The following is a 20,176-nucleotide window of genomic DNA, read 5'->3' on the forward strand; positions in this document are numbered from 1 at the left end:
ACTTCTCTGTGCTTCAGTTTCTTCCTCAGTAAAATGTTTTTGTGATTTAAATGAGATTATTCATGCAAAATGATTGGCAAAGTGTGCATGTTGGCCTGCGACAAATATTAGCTATTATTGGTTAGTCGTTAATATAATTTTAGTGCCCATTGCCTGAAAGAATTTCGTTCCCAGAATTACTCTGAAAAAATTACTCTGTCCTAGCTTATAATACCAGTTGCGTTTAGAGCCAGAATAATTTTACATGACTAGTGTTGAAAAGTGTCAGACTCAGCGGAGAACTTTCAAAGGCAAGAAGGAAATGGATATTCAACAGGACAGCCGCAACCCACACACAAGTGTTGAAGCTGTTTAGTCGTACGTGCTTGTATCTGAAACCCTGTTTGGATGGTTTTTGGAAGGTGGAACCCTGACTTTAGTGAAGACTCGGCCTTCTCAGCTAGTCCTCACACTTGGGTAGACAGACAGACCCCAGGAGCCTGCCTTGCATTCCCGAAGCCACTCAGTTTGTAGTGGGCAGAGAGCTGTTCATAAGCGCTTAACATCTGAGCCAAAGGCCCTGGCCCCTGGCGGGGCCGTCAGCCTCTTTGTACATATCTTCACCCAGGCATCTAAAAAACATGAGTTGGTGGTGGTGAGTGAGGCTGGGCAAATGAGTGTAGATGAACCAGTTAAAAATACCTCCATTCTTGCCAAGGGTAGAACTGTCCCTATCACATTCACTTATAAAGGACAGGAGATTATTTCCACCATTGAGGGCAAGGGTCTGAAGCCAAGTTGTCTGGATTTAAATACCAGATTTACCTCTTATGTGCTATATTATCTTGGGCGAGTCACTTAACCTCTCTGTGTCTCAGTTATCTCATCTGCAAAATGGGGATAATGGTAGTCCTGCTTCATAGGGTTTGTGTGGGGATTGAGTCAACACACAAATGAAGAATTTACAATACTCTATAAATTATATTTTTTTGCACGTTGAATGTGTTTCCCGCAGTGAATTGATTAGAAATAAGACAATTTGGAGGTGAGAAAGTAGCTTAGTTTGGCAACATTCTCCCTCTTCACTGTTTTCCTCTTGGAAGATAAAGTATAATTAATGTGTTGGATCAGGGAATCACTGGGTAGAAATAAAGATGACTGAATCTTGCTGTGCCTTGGCTAAGACAGAGAAGGCATTTCATCAAGGTTGGAAAGCATTTTGTGAACTTGGTGTTCCTGTGAGCTTAAGTAGGTGTAATGAGTCTTAAGGATGACTTCTCGGCACCTGGGAGGCCTCCATGTTCCCAGCACAGAGCCTGGGCAGTGTCATGAATGGACTCAGCAGGCTGCATCCTGGCCATTTCTCAGACCAGCCTGGAGTGTTTCTTGAATGAGTCCTGAAGGTCTGACGAGAGACTGCCATTTAGCTCCTCGGGTGACAGGTCCGTGCCAGAATTCCCCATCCATCATCACGTTCTGATTCTGACTGGTAGTAAGTATCCCAGAGGAGTGAATGTTTCCTGAAACACAAAGGGACCCTCGGCTTTTCCTGTAAGACCATTCAGCTTTTTCTAGGGACAGGACTCGGGTGGTTGCTCCCACTGGCTGCTGATTCTCAGGGCAAATCAGTGTTAGTTTGGTGGTTGATGAAAGATTGATCCAAGAGCCCCTCCCAAGGCCTTGAGACAGCTAGAGAAAGGAAGACTGATCATTGGAAATTGGACACACACTGAATGTCGCTGAAAATGCCACTCCATTGACACCTTCTGAGGACTCAGGGGAGACCAGTTTGGGGGCCAACTGGGGTTCAGTCTTTTTAATCACAGCATTATGGTTGATATTTTTGAGGACTGACAAGGTGAGGAGTCTCGCTGGCACAGAAATCCCAGTGCTGGCACTAGTGATCATTTGACCGACTCCCTCTTAAAGGTGAACATCATAAAGAAGTTTCTTGATAAAGGCAGGCAGTAGGTAAGGGGTAGAGCTGGAAACAAATCAGGCCTGTGAGTCCCAGGAAGGGCTTTGCTCCAACTCTGAGGGGAGGTAGGCAGGGGGCCCAGGACTGAGAACAAGGTTTGGTTGGGAACATGTGACTTTGTTCTCACCAACCAGCCCTATTTTCTGCCTCCCATGAGATTTCCCTCCACCTTTGCCCCATCGCCCAGAAGCCTCTCCTGCCCCTGCTTCCCCCCTCCATCTTCCCATTGCTCTTAGAGTTCTCTGTGAACTGCGGTTTGCCTTGGACCCTGTGCTTCCTCTCTGCCTGCCTCCAGACTCTATCCCTTCTGATTGCCTGGCTTACCCTCTCCAAAATTCAGGTACCAATTGCCTTTTTCAGAAAACTTCAAGGTTGGGCCAGTCCCAGCACCTTCATTTCCTCAGCTCCTGAGACATCAGACTTGTACATGGGTGGGGAAGGCCAACGCTCTGGATCCTTTCAGGATCTCCTACAGACCACATTCAAGCCCCAGATGAACCCAAGAATGGGCTCAACTTGTCACCCTGACCCTGCCTGTATTAGTCAGCTCAAAAATACCACAGACTCGGGGGCTTAAACAGCAGAAATCTATTTCTCACAGTTCTCGAGGCTGAAGTCTGAGATCAGGGTACTAGCTTAGTGGGATTCTGGGGAGAGCCCTCTTCTAGGCTTGCAGACAACTGTCTTCTTGCTATATCCTCACATGGCAGAGACAGAGAGAGAGAGGCTGCCAGTGAGCTCTGGTATCTATTCTTATAAAAGGCCAATAATCCTATCATGAGGACCCCACCCTCATGACTTCATCTAAACCCAATTCCTCTCAAAGTCCCCATCTCCAAATACCATCATATTGGGAGTTATGGCTTCAACATATGAATTTTAGGCGAACACAGTTCAGTCTATAGGATTGCCCCAAATATGGAAGGTGTCCCGAGGGGCCTATTGGTTAAGAGTCAGCACTCTGTGAGGTTATATGTGGTAAGAGGGCTGGCATTAGAGTCATACTGCCTGGGTTCAAGTCTTGGCCCTTCTTATTTGGACATGATCCTCTATCTGCCTCAGTTCTATATCTGTAAACTGGGACTAATAATAGTATCTACCTGGCAGGGTTGGGTGAAGATTAAATGAGATAATACACATAAGGTTTTTTGAATAGTGCCTGCACTCAGCAAATGCTAAGTAAATGTCAACTTTCTTACACTGGGGTCTTCTGTGTTTTGTTAGACACAGTCACTCTCGGTCATGAGAGTTTGAAAGTGGAATCGGGCTGCCTGCCCATTTCAGAGAATATGGGGCCAAAGAGATATCTGAATTCTTGAATGAGAATCTTCTTGCTGATTTCAGAGCTGGTGTAGTGTGACTGCTGCTTCTATAGGTGCTGAGAAGCCAGCCTCAGGCCAAAGACATGGACTCTACCTGGGTAGGCAGGACAGATACAGGACTGTACATGAAGCGTGGGGCAATTATTTAGAACAAATCTTGAACTATTAACTCTGTTCTGAGCCATTACAGAGCTCAAAGGTGTTAATCAGGCCTAGTAGCGTGCTGCCACAGGGCCTTTGCCCATGCTCTTCCTTCTACCTGGAATGTTCTTTCCCCAGGTAGTCCAAGTTTCTGCTCAAAATCACCTCATCACTGAGCCCTCTCTGACTAACCATCTAAAATAGCAGCACCTGCCCCAAGCATGTCCTTCCTTCCTTTTCTTGCTCTATTTATCACATAGCAATGACATTGTGCATATGTCTGTGTAAACACACACATATTTAGCAGCTTTATGTAGGTATAATCAACATACAATGAACTGCACTTATTTAAAGTGTTCAGTTTGGGCCTGGCCGGGCGTGGCTCAGCGGTTGAGCATCGACCTAGGATCCAGGAGATTGCAGTTCAATTCCCGGTCAGGGCACATGCCCAGGTTGCGGGCTCCATCCCCAGTCGGGGGCGTGCAGGAGGCAGCTGATCAATGAGGACTCTCTCATCATTGATATTTCTATCTCTCTCTCTCCTTCTCCCTTCCTCTCCCTGAAATCAATAAAGATATACTTTAAAAAAAAAGAGTGTTCAGTTTGGTTAAGCTTTGACACATGTGCACATCCATGAAACCATTACTGCCATCAAGATAGTGAACATAAATATCACCCTTGAAAGATTTTTTTTCAGTGCCCCTTTGCAATCCTGCTTTCCTACCCCTGTCTGCCCACCCATCCCCACACAACGTCCGCTCTGCTTTTGGTCACTGGAGACTAGTCTCCAGTTTTTTTTAGTTTTTCTTAGAGTTTTATATAAATGCAATCACAGTGCATGTGCTGTTTTTAATATATCTGGCTTCTTTCATGCCACATAATTATCTCCAGAATCATGCGTGCTGTTGGGTGTATCATAGTATTGTTGAGCAGTGTTTCAGTGTTTCATCATTTGGGTCTGCAGAATTTGTCACTCCATTCACCTGTTGATGGACAGTTGTGCTGTTTCCGGTCATGATGTATATTTATGTTAATTGTTGTTTATTGTGAGTCTCCCCCAAATGGACTGTAAGCTCCATCGAAGCAGAGACTTGTGTGAGCGGTTCCCTGCTGTATGTCCAGCACCAGCTCAGACCTGCCTCTCAGCAGGTGTTCACTAGAGATTTGTGGGAATCACACAGCGTGTTCCATGCTTTCGTTACATTCTTCACTGAGTCTTGCCCTGTGGGGAAGGGAAAGAGCTGATGGGATTCAGGACACACTACCCCAAAATATGGCACCTCAGCATATTAAATATCTTCTGTTGAAGGAGTTCTTCAAAAATAGCAGAAGCGGGAAGGTCACTCTGCCCTTCCACGCTTGGCCTTTCTTCCCTGAAACAGGCCATAAATCTCCCACGGAAGGAAGGCATTCTTATCACCAGAGACGAGAGTTTGGGGCCAATACATCCGCACACACAAACCTTGTTAAACCAACCCTTGTCTTCATAGTTACTTCGTCACCATTTACTCCCTCCAGCCCAAACCCTGTTGTCTTGTCAGTTCTCTGCACATTTATCGCTTCTTTTTCTAAAAGGTTTAAAAGCTGCCTGCTCTTGCCACTTTTTCGGGTCTTCATTCTCTCGTGAAGGCTCCCATGTGCATGGACAAAGTCAATAAAATTTGTATGCTTTACTCCTGCTAATCTGTCCTTGTCAGTTTAATTTTCAGACCCCGCCAGGGACCCTAAGAGGGTCAAAGACAAAATTTTCCTTCCCCGTAGTCGTTCCATGGGCAGCAATCTGAACCTGGGGACATGATCTGAATGGCCGTGGTCAGCCTAGTGGCACTTTAGAGGCAACACTGTTGGTAGGGATTCTGAAGTCAGGAAATATTTTAAACAGCCTCCCACAGGAGCTGTAGAAGGCCACAGTGTCACCCATTGAGCTTCAGGGATGTGGCTTCTAGTCACCATGCCCCCTCCCCCCCTTCCTGTCCTTGTCTTTCCCATTCCCTGAGCTGAGGCTCCAGCAGGATGGGGACTCTTCCTCTTTGCCAGCTCTGACTAACCTCCCCCAACATGGGGCTTTGGAGGGAGAAGTCCTCGGGTCTGGTTTTGTGCATTCCCCCTGCCTGATCCAGCAATTAGTTTTTTAAAAAAAGGAAAACCAACTCAAACACCTGCAGAGTTGCATGTGGGGTTAGCTTGCCAGGCATGGACTGGGAACTCAGCTTAAATTGAGCAGCAAGTCAAGTGACAGCTGATGTTTTACTGAGAATTTAACAAAAGGACTTTCCCTCTTCGTAGACACTTGGAGTCACAGAGTGGGAAGAGACTGGATCTTGCCCCTCGAAGTTGATTTAGACCACCAGCAGCAGCCCCCCCAGTCCCCGGGGAGCTTGCTAGACGTCCAGACTCCCAGCCCCCAGCCCTGACCTAGCCAATCAGATTCTGAGTTTTAACGAGATCCCAGGTGACTGTGAGCACATTAATGCGTGACAAGCCCTGCTCTTAGGATTTTTTAAGGAGAAGCAGGTTTGGATAGGAAAGTCAGGTCTGGTTTGGGGCATGCTGGGTGTTTGACAAATGAGCAGTGTTAGTCCTTCAGAATTCTAAGCAAACTCGCTTTTACAGGGGAGAACTGGGTCTTCTGGGCCAGTGTCTAGTGGTGCATTGCTCTCTGTCCTGCTTTCAAGATGCCATGTCCATCACTGATGGTTTACAATCTAATTTAGGAGCTTTTCCATTGTTACACTCTCCCTTGACGTTCTGGGACACTCTGCTAACTTGATGGCCTATTGGGAGATGGAGGTGGGAGTGGTGACTGTTTCCAGCTACCGTTGAGTATTCTTTTGATAAGAGAGGTCAGTCATCTGTTAACTAAGCCGGATAGTAGTAATGCCAAATATTTTTTTTCCTTTCTGAAGTCAATTTGCCCATTGCTTGTTTAAAAATGTCTGTTCAGCCTGCATTGCTTCCAGAGACTCACAAAGCTGTCAAAAGCTCTGAGCTTTTTGTACCAAAATAGAACCAAGAAACCACTTCCCATATATGCCCAGGCAAAGATCTCTCCGGTTCCTTTGCTACATATATGAGCTGACATTCATTTAGCTCAGTACTTTAGAGCTCTGGCTGGCCACCGGGGAGGCTTAGAAAGTACCCATGGCGAAGCCCTTCACCCCATGATGCTGCTTAATTGATTTTTGGGTGGGGCCCTGGCTCTAGTATTTTTCCCTTTTTTAAGTAGATCTCATTTTTTAGAGTAGTTTTAGGTTCTCAACAAAATTGAGCAGAAAGTACAGAGTTTCCTTACAACCCTCTGTTCCTTCCCCCATGCACAGACTTCCCCACTATCAATGTCCCCAACCAGAGTGGGACATTGTTACAATCGGTGACCCTCCATTGACCCCTCACAGTCACCCAAAGTCCATGGTTTACATCTGTTCATTCTATGAGTTTGGACCAACGTATCATGACATGTACCCACCATTATAGTCTCATATGGAGCAGTTTCACTGCCCTGAAAATCCTCTGGCAGTGGTAATTTTTGGGAGAGGAACATTGATGGGAGAGCAAAGCGTCAATCAGCTGCCTCCAGCATGCTCCCTACTGGGGATCAAGCCTGAAACCCGGACATGTGCCCCCACTGGGAATGGAACCGGCAACCTCTTCTTGGTGCATGGGACAACACTCAACGAGCTGAGCCACACTGGCCAGGGCCGCACTGGTGATTTTTAAAAGGACTTAAGTGAGTCTAATGTTCAGCCAAGGGCTGAGCACTACTGATTTAGTGCTTACTGCATGCCAGGCCCTGCTTTAAGCACTGTATAGGAATTAACTCTCCTATTCCTCATGTCACCTCTGGTGTAGGTACAGTTCTCGTCCCGAGCCATTTAGTAGTTTGTCCAGTGTCACACAGTGGATGGGCAGCTTGTGAACCCAGGTTGGCTTGCTGCTATGTCTGTTCCTTAACCACTGGGCCACGCTGGCTTTGCAATCTGCCTCTCCACGATGCTCAGAATTGCACGTAGATCAAGAAGAAAAGTAGAATGTCCCCTGCTGTGAGCTTGCTTGCCATGCTTCTCAGAACTCTGTTCTTTCCAGCCCACAGCCCCTGTCCTTCAGGACCCTCACCTACCGACTCTACCTTCTGCAACTCCTGATAATACCAGCTCATTTCTTGACTACCCCTTACACATGACCTGCTGGTTCCAGCTCTGGTACATCAGCCCAGGATGCCCTCCCCTTCTCCCCACCCAGCCAAAAGCTTAATCCTTCCCTGCTGGGCTCAAGTTCCAAGCTCCTGGCTTCATTCCTTGAAGATCCAGGCCACTTTGACCTCCCCCTCCTTGCCAGGGAAGCACTCACTGCCTCCACCGTGTCTTTCGGCCGTTCCCATAGGGAAAGAACCCGATCTTACACCACCAATTTTTTGTCTCCCTTCCCAAGCCCCACACAGTGGTATACAGTTGTAGGTCCCACAGGATGTGTGGAGGAATGGGGTGTTCCTGCCCAACCACAGGCCACAGGCCATATCAGCTGCCCAGACACTGTGCAAATGTGGTGAGCACCTCACAGAAGTATTTCCATTCCTCCCTCAGTGGCTGCTCTGACCTGTTTTCCAGTGAACTGGAGCCTGAGGTCAAAACCTCCACTTTGGGATGGAAAATCTTCCAGGATCTGGGCCCTGCCCACCTCCTGGTTGCTGATCACGCCTTCTGATTTGCCTGGGCCAGCCTCAGTTTTCCTGGTGTGGCCGCAGTTTCTGCCAGTGGTCTTGATGTAAGAATTAATTGTTTCTCTTCTCATTGTCTAAGTGTCCAGTTTAAACAGTAAATAGTGCAATCATCCTATTTTTCAGCTCCCCCTCCCCCAGGTCCCAAATAAAGAATGGTTTATTGTTTCCTGTGAGGGCCTGACTATTGCTTCTGCCGGGAATGAGCAGCCCCCTCCCCAACCTCGGGCACATGCCATCTCTCCAGCCCAAATCCCACCATGGATTTCCTAGGCCAGCTCCAGCTTTTCCAGTCTCAGGAAACTTTCCCTCGCTGGCTTGCATTCCCCGCCTCTGAATCTCCGTAAGGGGTGTCACTAGCCGCACTGAGCCCGTACTGTCCTGTATTGAAGCTGTTTGTGTATTGATACGTTTCCCTTATTGGATGGAGAGTTTCTGAGGAAGGACCTAGGATTCCACATCTTTCTCCTCCACACAGTGGCTAGCGCAGTGCCTTACATGTGGTAGACATTTCTTGTAATATTTTTTTAGCCGTATAACTTCAGTCATACCTTCTCAGGGCCTTAGTTCCAACATCCATTAAATAAATCTCTGTATCAGGCAGGGTCTAACCAGGAGTACAAAAGACCCTTTCAAGCATTGAATCAGGGTTGCACAGGTGATTGATCCATATGGGGGCCAGTGAGGTCACCCTGAGATTAGCATCAGTAGGAAGACACCATCTCTTGGGCTGCAGTGACAAAGGGATGCAGCAGCACTACTAGTTCTGGGTCACGGTCATGGGGCAGAAGCTGGGACCCTGCTGGGCCTGTCCTGTAGGACCTGGAGCTACAGCAGAGGTGGAGCCTACTAGAAATGCCACCCCGCTAGAGGCTGCCTTCCCCTTTCCTCCCACCCTCCCATCTCCCGCATTTCTTTGGTCAAATGCAGCAGGAAGCCAGTGGTCCTGGGAACCCAGGGAGACCAGTGTGAAGGGGTCAGCCCCCTGATACAGAGCAGAACAGGGAAGGGCATGGAGAGGGTGAGAGGCAGACAGGCCCAGGAGTGGCCCAGCTCAAGGCCCTTCTCAGCTCTTCAGAGTGGGTCAGTACATCTGTTTTATTGACTGCACAACTGGATAAATTGGTAAATGTGTGAGGAATCTCCTTACCAGTTTTGAAATGTAGCTGCTTGTAGAAAATGTGGTCAAGGAGCTGTGTGTATTTGGCAGTTGAATTCTCCCATCTCTGTAACCAGCAAAGCTCCAGGACATGAAGATCCTAAGCCTTTCTATTCCGCTCGTTATTCCAAATAATTCAGTTAATAAAATTGATAGCAGTTAGGCAAATAATAAAATACAGACACTTCGTGTAAGAAAAGATTGACCTTCACTTGGTGCTATGGCTGCGGCAAGGACAGAGATGTCATCATGTAAGTATTTATTGAGCTGAGCCCTCTCCCCCCTCCCTGCTGCAAGGCTCAGAAAATTCACAGCCTGGGGAGGGGATGGGGGAACTCGGGAGGCCTCCTCACCCCTGCATTCCTGGCTACATGGGTGAAGACTACAGACAGTCCCTCCCCAGATCTTGCTTTCTCCCACTGGGAAGCGGAATACGTAATAGAATAGAATAATATCTGAAACCCAGAGCGGATTCTAAATCTTACCTCTAGCCAATGGTTTCAGCTTCCTCTCCTACAAACTCTGTCTTCAGGGAGCTCAGTCACATTGCACAGTTTGTTTCAGCAATTTTAATATTGTTGGGAGAGTCTTCTGGGGGTCAGAGACAAAAGGAAGAACAGCAACATGAGCTGAGGAATCTACCTTTCAGTCCACACAGGAGTCACCCATTTTATTTTATTTGCGCCAGTGGAATCGGGAATAAATAGATGGGTGAAATAACTCATGTGAAACACAACACCCGTAGGGTACTATGATGATGATGATGATGGTTGAAATGTAGGGATCTAGAAGTCTACACATTTCCATAGGTCGACTGCTCTGGTAACTGGAGAGAAAAATGATTCTTTGCCTTCTTTCTGTACTGGTTACATCCTGTTCCTCAACCCCTTGTCTCCATATTCTTATTTTATAGGGTTACTCGTCCTGTGGGTATTTTCCCTGTGCTCTTCATCTTCACTTGCATTTATAACCCTGTTCCCACAAAGCCATCCTAAGTTGGCAAGATCCCGAGGAGCTTCTAGGATCAGCCACCCCCCTTCGCTCCCAGCTTTGATGGAACCAGCCTCCTCCTGCCCACAATTAAATCGCACACTCATGTATTGAGCATCAGATCAGAATCTCTGAGGGACGGAACCCAGACATAGCTCTTCTTTTTCTTTCTAAATCAGGAAATTGAAGCCCAAAGAGATGAAGTCACCTGCCTGAGAGAGCATATAAATGACTGTACCACGAAAAACAGTTAGCCCTCCCTGTTAGTGCCCATGTTTCAGAGTCTAACATCTCTTCTCTGCCGGGAGTTAGGCTGTGAGAGCATGCCCAGAGCGTTTTACAGTTTCCCCTCATAAACAGCTGGTTCTCAAATCAGTGGTTCTCAAAGTGTGATTTAATCAGTGGTTCTCAAAGTGTGATTCGCGGACACCCAGGGCACCCCTAAACCCCTTTCAGAGGTTCCACAAGGTCAAAACTTCTCTCAAAATCACTGAAACATTACTTGCCTTTTTCACTGAGTTGACATGTACACAGATGGTAGAACTGTTGGTATCTTAGCATGAATCTAATGCTACAGTTTGTAGTCCCAAACTATGCTAGTTGTCATGGAATCCTTGTTTTTAATTGTTCAAAATATTACAGATGTCCCCTTTTTTCCCCATTGACCCCTTCCACCTTGTACCCACTCCCCTCCCCAGGCCCTCACCACACTATTGTCTGTGTCCTTGGGTTATGCGTATATGAATATAGATTCTTTGGTTAATCTCTCCCCACCGACCCTCCCACCCACCCCCACCTTCCCTCTGAGATTCGTCAGTCTGCTCCATGCTTCCATGTCACTGAATCTATTTTGTTCATCAGTTAATTATGTTTTTTAGATTCCATATATGAGTGAGATCATGTGGTATTTGTCTTTCTCTGACTGGCTTATTTTGCTTAGCATAATGTTCTCCAGGTCCATCCATACTGTCCCAAAGGGTAAGGGATCCTTCTTTGTTACAGCTGCATAGTGTTCCATGAAGTAAATGTCCCACAGCTTTTTTATGCACTTATCTGCTCATGGGTGCTTGGACTGTTTCCAGATCTTAGGTATTGTAAATTGCGCCACTATAAACATAGGGGTGCATATATTCTTTCTAATTAGTGTTTCAGGATTCTTAGGATATATTCCTAGAAGTGGGATCACTGGGTCAAAAGGCAGTTCCATTTTTAATTTTTTGAGGAACCTCCATACTGTTTTCCACAGTGGCTGCCCCAGTCTGCATTCCCACTAGCAGTGAACTAGGCTTCCCCTTTCTCCACATCTTCGCCAGCAGTTATCCTTTGTTGATTTGTTGATGGTGCCATTCTGACAGGTGTGAGTTGACACCTCATTGTGGTTCTAATTTGCATCTCTCTGATGATTAGCAACGTTGAGCATTTTCTCATGTGTCTCTTGGCCATCTGTATGTCCTCTTTGGAGAAGAGTCTATTCAGGTCCTTTGCCCATTTCTTAATTGGGTTGTTTGTCTTCCTCTTGCTGAGTGGTATGAGTTCTTTGTACACTTTGGAAATTAGCCCCTTATTATATGCATCCGTGGCAAATATGTCCTCCCACACCGTGGAGTTCCTTTGTATTTTGAAGCTGATTTCTTTTACTGTGCAGAAGCTTTTTAGTTGGATGTCCCATTTGTTTATTTTATTTTATTTTTTGTTTCTCTTGCCCTAGGAGATGTATTGGTGAAAATTCTACTATGTCAGATGTCTGTGACTTTACTACCTATATTTTCTTCCAAGATTTTTGTGGTATCTCGACTTACCTTTAAGCCTCTTATCCATTTTGAATTTATTTTTGTGTATGGAGTAAGATGGTGATCTAGTTTCATTTTTTTATATGTACCTGTCCAGTTTTCCCAACACCATTTATTGAAGAGACTATCTTTATTCCACTGTATGCTCTTGCCTCCTTTGTCAAATATTCATAGAATTCTTTACTGCCACACCGTCACAGTTAAAAACAAACCAAAACCCACAAAACTTTACTTAATAATGTCCTTGATGCATCAGTAAAAATTGCTAATTTGATCAAATCTTGACAACTCAGTTAAATTCCTTTTAATATCCTATGTAATGAAATGGGAAGTGTGCTAGATTTCCTTGAAGATGCTGGTCATCTGGAGGAAAAGCACCTGTATGGTTGTTTAAGTTGCAAGCTGAACTAGCCACTTTTTTCTTGGACTACAATTTTTACTTGAAAGAACAGTGGACAAACGATGGTTTTTCAGCCTTGGGTATTCGGCAAACATTTGAGCAGACAATAATCAGTGAACTTGGAGATGATCAATTGAGATTATCTAGTTTTAGAATCGGGAAGAAAAAAGAATGGAGAAAGGTGAACAAAGTCTCAGAGGCCCATGGGATACCTTCAAGCTCACAACCTATGCATAGTGAGAGCCCCTGAAAAAGAGGAAAAGGACAGAAAGAGTATTTGAAAAAAACGGAGAGACCCCAGTTCAAAAAAGGTACTTCAATGATAGCTTGAAAGCTTGGATTTAAAAAAAAAAGAGAGATAGCCCTGGTCAATGTGGCTCAGTTGGATGGGCGTTGTCCCATGCACCGAAAGACCCCTGGTTCGACTCCTGGTCAGGGTAAGTGCCTGGGTTGCAGGCTCCCTCCCTGATGGGGGTGTGCAGGAGGCAGCCAACCGATCATGTTTCGTCCTCACATTGATGTTTCTCTCTCTCCCTCCCTCTCCCTTCCTCTATCTCTAAAAATCAATAAAAAATCTTTAAAGAATTGAGATATAATTGGCATGTAGCATTATAGTAGTTTCAGGTGTACAACATAATGATTTGATATTTATATATGTTGCAAAATGACCGCCACAGTTATAAAGTCAGTCAGTCCTGGGGGGTTGGTGCACAGCATGGTGGCTAATTTAACGATACTCTACTGCATATCGCAACGTTACTAAGAGAGTGATGGGGCTTTGAAACGGCTCCGACCCTATTCTGCCCCCTCTTGAATAAGTGCTCCTCAGATTGCCTGCGGTTAATTTTCAGTTTTGACAGCTTTTGCCAGTGTTCTTGTTGCTTTTATGGAGGAGAAAAATTTCCAGAAGTCCTCTCTCTGCCCCTTCTACTGTGCAACTTAACACGGAATTGACTTGGGTCATTATGATAAATTACTATTCGTATTATTCACCTACCTGGAAATTTGGAATATTTGCATCTCTCATCAGAAGTTTGGCAGTTTTCCAATGTTTCACAATTATTCTGACAAGGTCAGTAGTAATATTAATAAATATGATTTTAAAAAATATTGTATAATGAGATGTATTATTAATATTTGGAAGAGCTCATGAGTCAAGCTTTTTCAGATGAACAATACATGATGTTACAAAATCATGCATGCGTACAAAACACATGTAAAATGCAATATAGGCCAAATGAATTTCATGTAGCAAGTATGAAAAATTCATTGATATGATTTCAGATCCCACATTGCAACTAATCTTTGAATAGTATCAAAGATCATCTGCAATCACTATTGAAGACTATTAAAATACTCCTACCTTTTCTAACTACATATCTGTGTAAGGCCAGATTTTTTTTAGATACTTTAACCAAAACAATGTATTGCATCACACTGAATGCAGAAGCATATATAAAAATCTAGCTGTCTCATATTAAGCTAGATACTAAAAATATCAAGAAATGTAGAGCAATACCACTCTTATGAAATTTTACTTTGTTTTGGAAAAATAGAGGTATTTTTCATAAAAAATATGTCATTTATCCTAACATGTAATGAGTTTATTTTTTGTTATTTTTAAGTGAGTAAATAAATGTTTTCGATTTTTCTCAGTTTAGTATGGTAAATATTGATAGATATAACCCCTGTGAACAAATATTCTTTGGAGTCCTTAATGATTTTTGAGAGTATAAAGGGACCCTACTTCCAAAATGTTTGAGAACCTCTGGCTTAGACCAATCCAGGAGGTTCAAGCTCAGAAGAATCCCCATCTACTGTAGGTCACGTGGAGCTCTTTTTCTTTAATATGGAAATGATTACTTAGGAAAGAACCTAGAGTATTCAAGCAAGACTTTCACAGCAAGCTGGAGGAATGCTGCCACTTCCTTTGGCCAAAAGTAAAGACACTAAGGAGGGAACTCATTTAATTGTTCAGGGAATTGCTTCCTGGATGGTTTTGCATTCCTGTCAAATCACTGTAGGGCACGCAGGTCACTCTGCCTGCATCTTGCAAAGATTCGAAACCCCAGCCCTATTAGCACCATTTCAACTGCTACCACCGAAGTCCCTTCTTTGCACTCCCTGGCTCTTCCAGTTTGTATCACACAACTTAGCACAGGACTGATCTACTAAGGAATTCATATTGTCTCCCCCAGCGGATTTTTAGTATGTTAGGGCTGGACATGATGTCTCAAGCATCTCCTTGACACTTCCTCAGCTCTTAACATATCAGGCACTAGGGCATGATTTGACACGAGTTTGTCAGTTAACCAATCAAGATGAAGACTTAGGACAGAAACACTTTATTTGCCAAAACAATCTCTCTACACTGTCATTTCCCCTCTCTGAACGTTAGTTTTTTAGGAGGACACACAGCGCCAAACTCCAGAGTCAGAAGGCTCTGGTGTCCTATGCTAGCTCCACCGCTTACTAGCTTTGTCCCTGTGGGGAAATTGCTCAACTCCCTTGAGCCTGAGTTTTGCACCCAGGGAGCAGCCAGCACACCATGGAACAGAGAGGAAGTTTTTAATGAATGCTGGGTTCCTTGCTCGACTTTCCCTCCCTCCTCTTCAAAGTGCTTAGAGATAATTATCCAGGACACGCCAACCACAAACCATAACCCTTTCAAAGGCATTCATTAACCAGTGAGAAGTTAATTATGCTTAATCTGCTTCCTTTTCCTCTTCACTGAATTTAAGATGACTTGTAAGTCTTATATCAGCTAAACACATGTTCCATAAAATCATTCATTGCTAAATCATAACATTCTCTCATCTGTTTATTTACCATTCAGAAGTTAAATATCCTCTATATATTTCTAAAATTCCTTTTATTTCTCTATATTTTTCTAAAATTCCTTTTGTTTTCCCCTCTTGATTCCTGAGAACCATCTCTGTTCCCTTCCCTGACTGATTTCTTACCTGGTCCTTTGTGCCTTATTTTCGTCTCTTTTCTCCACACAAGTCATGGTAATTTCAGGGAAGGTGGTTTATCCGGGCAGAGGGACCATGGCCTGGATGAATCAGGAAATCAGAATTACTTGGGATTTTCCAGAAGCCTATGGTGCTGTTTTAGGCTCCTTATAAACTCTCCACTGAGGCCAGATCTCCCAGAATGAATTGAAAAGAGGCAGGGCGGAATGGTGCGGACAATGCAAAAAAAGCAGAAGCTACTTTCTCTCCACTCCTCCTTCAGCTTTAATTGAGGAGACCTAAGCCTGATTAATGATGAGGAGGGTACAATAGCTCCGGGGGTGGGCCAGGGACAACTTGTAGAAGAATGTGTTGAGATCTTTAAAAGCAGATTCTCAGGCCCTTTACTCACACGTTCTGATTCAAGAATTTAAAATAGAGTCCCTGCTGATTATTCTGCACACTTCTTGAGAATCAGAGATAACCTGGTCTTAGCACTTCTCCATCCTTTCCTTTTTTATTGAGTTATATTTGACATTCAACATTGTGTAAGTTCAAGGTGTACAACATATTGATTTGATCCATTTATATTGCAATATGATTGCCATAGTATGATTAGCAATGCCTCCATCATGTTAGCATTAGCTAACACCTCTATCCACATTCTTATAGAATGCATATGGCATCAAGTTTCTGCTATGCAAAGCCCCCTCACGTTGATTTTCTCATTTGAACCTCAGAATAACCTTGTAAAATAAACAGAAGCAGGTACTGTTTCCCCCAGAAAGTTGCCCTAAATTTCAGTCTCCCTGAGTAAAGCCAGGTATTATTAGCTGTGGGTCAGGCTTGGCCAACCCCAGCCACCCCTGAGTGGCTTCCACTTGGGAACCAGGTTACTGACAAAAATAGAATTAGTCTATGATTTCCAAAGATGAGGCCTATGCGAGCTGGCACCCAACAGTTGAGGGCTTATGAACACATATGAGCTGAGGGAGACAAAGGGACCCCTCCAATGAGGAAGAAAGGTAAAGAAGACGGTGTGCCACAGCTGCGCAGGTCTAACGCTGACCCTCCTGGGTTAGACGTCTATGCACATTTTACACACATCAGTCAATAAAGGTCTAAGTGTTGCCTCTAAGTCCAAGCCAGACTCCAGCTCCTGCCTTCTGAATGTGGTTGTTGACTTTGGAGCTGGATAATAGAGTGAGAACAGCAATGCCACAGTGACCATGCTGTCCAACAAGATGAATGGGAGTGCAGATTATAAAGCAAGTGTAACAAGTCTTTATTGGGACTGCAGAGCCTGGTGGGAAAGGTCAGCAAAGCATGCCAGGCTCTAGGCTCCAGGTGACTCCAGCCAATAAAGGGAGGGGCCACAGGAGTGCCATCCCTTCTAGAGCAGGAGAGCAGGCTTGGCATGATCCAGGATTTAGTTCCTTCCCTGCTGGGCCAAAGCTGAACACCGGGCTTGGTTTACGTAAGTCAGGATCACACTTGGACAGAGGGGTTTGCTGGCTGTGGTTTAGATCTAATAGTCACGTTAAATTAAAGAGGAAATGGCACTGTTCTTCATACACATGATCCTAGTATGGTGTTATCTTTACAGTCTCTTGGCAAGAGCCAGGCCTTCTTAGCATGCTGTTACAGAGTTATTGCTTATGCTGTTCCACTATGTGAGGTAGGAGACCTCAGTTACTTGTGTCTCACTCCAGAAAAGAATGCTTTTTCAAATTCCCATAGCATAAACATGGCTTAAAATAAAAGGAGAGAAGAGACTAGAATATAAAACATCTCCCCAGTCATCTAAGTAATTCTCAGCATTTTCAATTTGGGGTAAGATTGTGGGATGTCTTAAGGGACCTTCCCAGGGTTCTCAGCAGAACTGGGGGCAGACAGAGCTCAGAAGCCAGTTGCTTCCAAACGCAAACCCCTTTCCAGGGAGACCACAGGTGTCCTTGAGTGTGCAGGAAAAACCATGTCTGCTTTCTGTGCGTGCTGTGATGTAAGAAATGTTGGCATGCATGTCCAAATGTGGCAAACTTACCTGTCTGCTCTCTTCATCCTAGCTGTACCCGGAATGACGCTGCTGTATACCAGATTTCGGCTAAGAACTGTTTTGGAATGATCTGCTGCTCTGCTTCCATTGAGGTCGAGTGCTCGTCAGAGAGCACACAACTCTCACCTAACCCGAAAAGTGATGGGGACACAGGTTGGAAAGGAGAAACACAGACATGCAAGCAGAAAAGCACAAGTCAAACTGATGAGAAAGAACCTTCTAAGGAGGCAGAGAGCCTCTCCTTGGGGACTCCTATGTCAGCTGACGCCTCCTCCTCCAGGTTTAACCATTTATGCTCACTCCAGTTATTGGCCAATAATGACATTAATGCATCCAGTTCTGAAAATCCCCTGGATCTTAAAGCAACAAGGCAAACCGAGGAGGCTCATGATCCGAATAGCACAGAGGAAATTGCAGATGGGTTGCCTTTTCCTCATTCAAGCAATATTCCCGATAAACAGGATGTATGTCACCCTGGGACAGTGCAGTCCAAATTATCAGAGTTAAGGGATGGTGCCTTAAACAATGACGGAGACTCAAACTCCAGTCCTCAAAGTCCCAAAGCACAGAAATACATTAGCGTCAGCCTACCGCTGTCGGAGGCAGCCACATCCATCTACCCAGGTGACAGGGCCACCGTCAACGAGCAAGCCAGCCCACGGGTTTCCAGCTCAGACTCTGACAGTGACTATGAACTTTGCCCAGAGATAACCCTAACCTACACCGAGGAGTTTTCAGATGATGACCTGGAGTATCTGGAATGTTCCGACGTTATGACGGATTACTCTAATGCAGTTTGGCAAAGGAACCTGGAGGGGACCGAGTGTATTTTTTTATTCGAAAGCGATGACGAAGAGATGGAATTCAGCAAGTATTGCCTGGGGGACTGTGAGCCTTTCCTCAGTGAAATGGGTTGTGGGCCTGGGGTGTCAGATAACACGGGGCCGATGGAGGCCTCCTCCCCGGGCTTCTGTGATCACTCCCAGCCCCAAGGAGTGAGGGGAAGGCGTCGCCGAGCCTCCACCCACAGCCCCCCATCCCTGCAAACAGGGATGACTCTCACTTCGGGATCTCACGAGGGTGGAACGTCTGCGGTGACAGAGCAGGGGAGATATAAACGACCCACCGCTTCTGCGGAAAATGATTATCCAGGAATTCAAGGAGAAACCAGAGACGGCCACCGAGCAGGAGAGGAACTCGCCAGTGACAATCTGCTAGCCATGGATGAAGCAGGGACACAGGGAGAGGTGAAGCGCTTGTCTGGTGAGTTAGGAAAGTCAGGGGTGAAGCAGTGTTTGGAGACGGTGGCCGAGAAAAGAGCAGGGGAAAAGAGGAGCTCAGAGAAACCTGCCAAGGCAAGGCGACCAGGAATGAAGGGAAAAGCCAGGAAGCTGAATCCCAACCTGAAGGACAGTGCGTCAGAAGGCCCCCTCAGTCACCTCTCTCCCCAAGAGCCTGCTAAGCACCCACTAGCCCAGAGTGATAAAAGCGAGAGTCCTCATGCCAGAGCGGAGGCTCCCGATCTGAATCCCCAGATCCGTGCAGAAGGTGCTGTTCTCACCCAAGCAGAGCCAGAGGCAAAAAGGCTGCAGACTCCACCAGGCGCACCCCCCCAGGAAGGGGGCTCAAACTTGGAGGGAGAAGGGGTGCAGGTTAATGACCTCTTTGAAGCAAGCTGGGTTCCAGACCAGAGTGATCATCATCAGGTAAGAGTCCTCTTTTTAAAAGTTACAAGATAAAAGGTATTTGTGTGTGTGTGTGTGTGTCCCTGTACTTCCCATTCCCGATTGCTGTACCACAACACTGGCAGGGTACTTGTGAATGACAGCTGCTGCTGCTGCTGCTAGGAAGGAAATCTGGTTTTGAAAAAAGTCCCAGATAAACCCTAAGCCATCCTAATTATAGCAAAAGACAGAAGTAAGAGGCACTAATGGGATTCTGGACAGCTGGAAAAAGAAACCTGATAGTTTGTCTACTGCATGTGTTTTACCAGGCAGTGTCACTATTCAGAAGGTTTTCAAACACATGTTTTGGGTGTAGCCTTTAAAAGAAAAACAAAAACAAAACATTCTTTTTAGTCATTTTGGAGGGGCACTTTGACAACGCTAAGCGCTGGTTTTAATCAGAATTCATAGTATAAATGAAAGACTTCTTTTGGGTGTGTCTGAAGGACTTGTAGAATTCACTCAGTGATGCTGCAGAGAGTAGACAAAGTAGATTTTGCTGTGCTGGTGGGATGTTTGGATCGGGTGTGTGTTTTGTTTAGTTTGCTTGGACCACAGAATATAAAATCATCTAAGAAAATACTGCCAGGAAGTATATTTATTTTACCCTGTTACTGACTTGGGGGTGTATTTTAAAGAGATGGAATTAAATTCATGGGGATAATTAATGCACAGATATCGTGTACTCGATTTATGAATTTATTATATTTTTAATTTTAAAGGGTTCTAATGGGCTTTGAACCAATGCTGTAATATGGCAAAGTTTTACTTTGTAAATGAATACCTAAGAAGAGTTATTTATTAGTTATTTTTACTTTATCTTGTGTTCTCCCTTCCCCTACTTTGTAGTAGGAACCCAGTCTTGTTTTTGTAGGCTAGACGCACTCCAAAGAACATAAAGTATTCCCAAATACACTCAAACTTATTAAACTTTCTGTGAAAAAGTCAAGATTTAATACATTGATTTCT

At 45.0% G+C, this 20,176-nt stretch overlaps 1 protein-coding gene across 1 annotated transcript in view; it reads left to right on the plus strand.

Annotated features, from left to right (window-relative positions):
• Positions 1 to 20,176, plus strand: part of ALPK2 (alpha kinase 2) — a 106,281-nt gene that overhangs the window by 24,821 nt on the left and 61,284 nt on the right. The window contains exon 4 of the mRNA XM_081150264.1: positions 17,494 to 19,189. Coding sequence (XP_081006390.1) covers positions 17,494 to 19,189 — 1,696 coding nt within the window. The remainder of the gene's footprint in view (positions 1 to 17,493; positions 19,190 to 20,176) is intronic.

Source organism: Miniopterus schreibersii (assembly GCF_964146895.1).
Source record: "Miniopterus schreibersii genome assembly, chromosome: 10".
Taxonomy (NCBI): domain Eukaryota; kingdom Metazoa; phylum Chordata; class Mammalia; order Chiroptera; family Miniopteridae; genus Miniopterus; species Miniopterus schreibersii.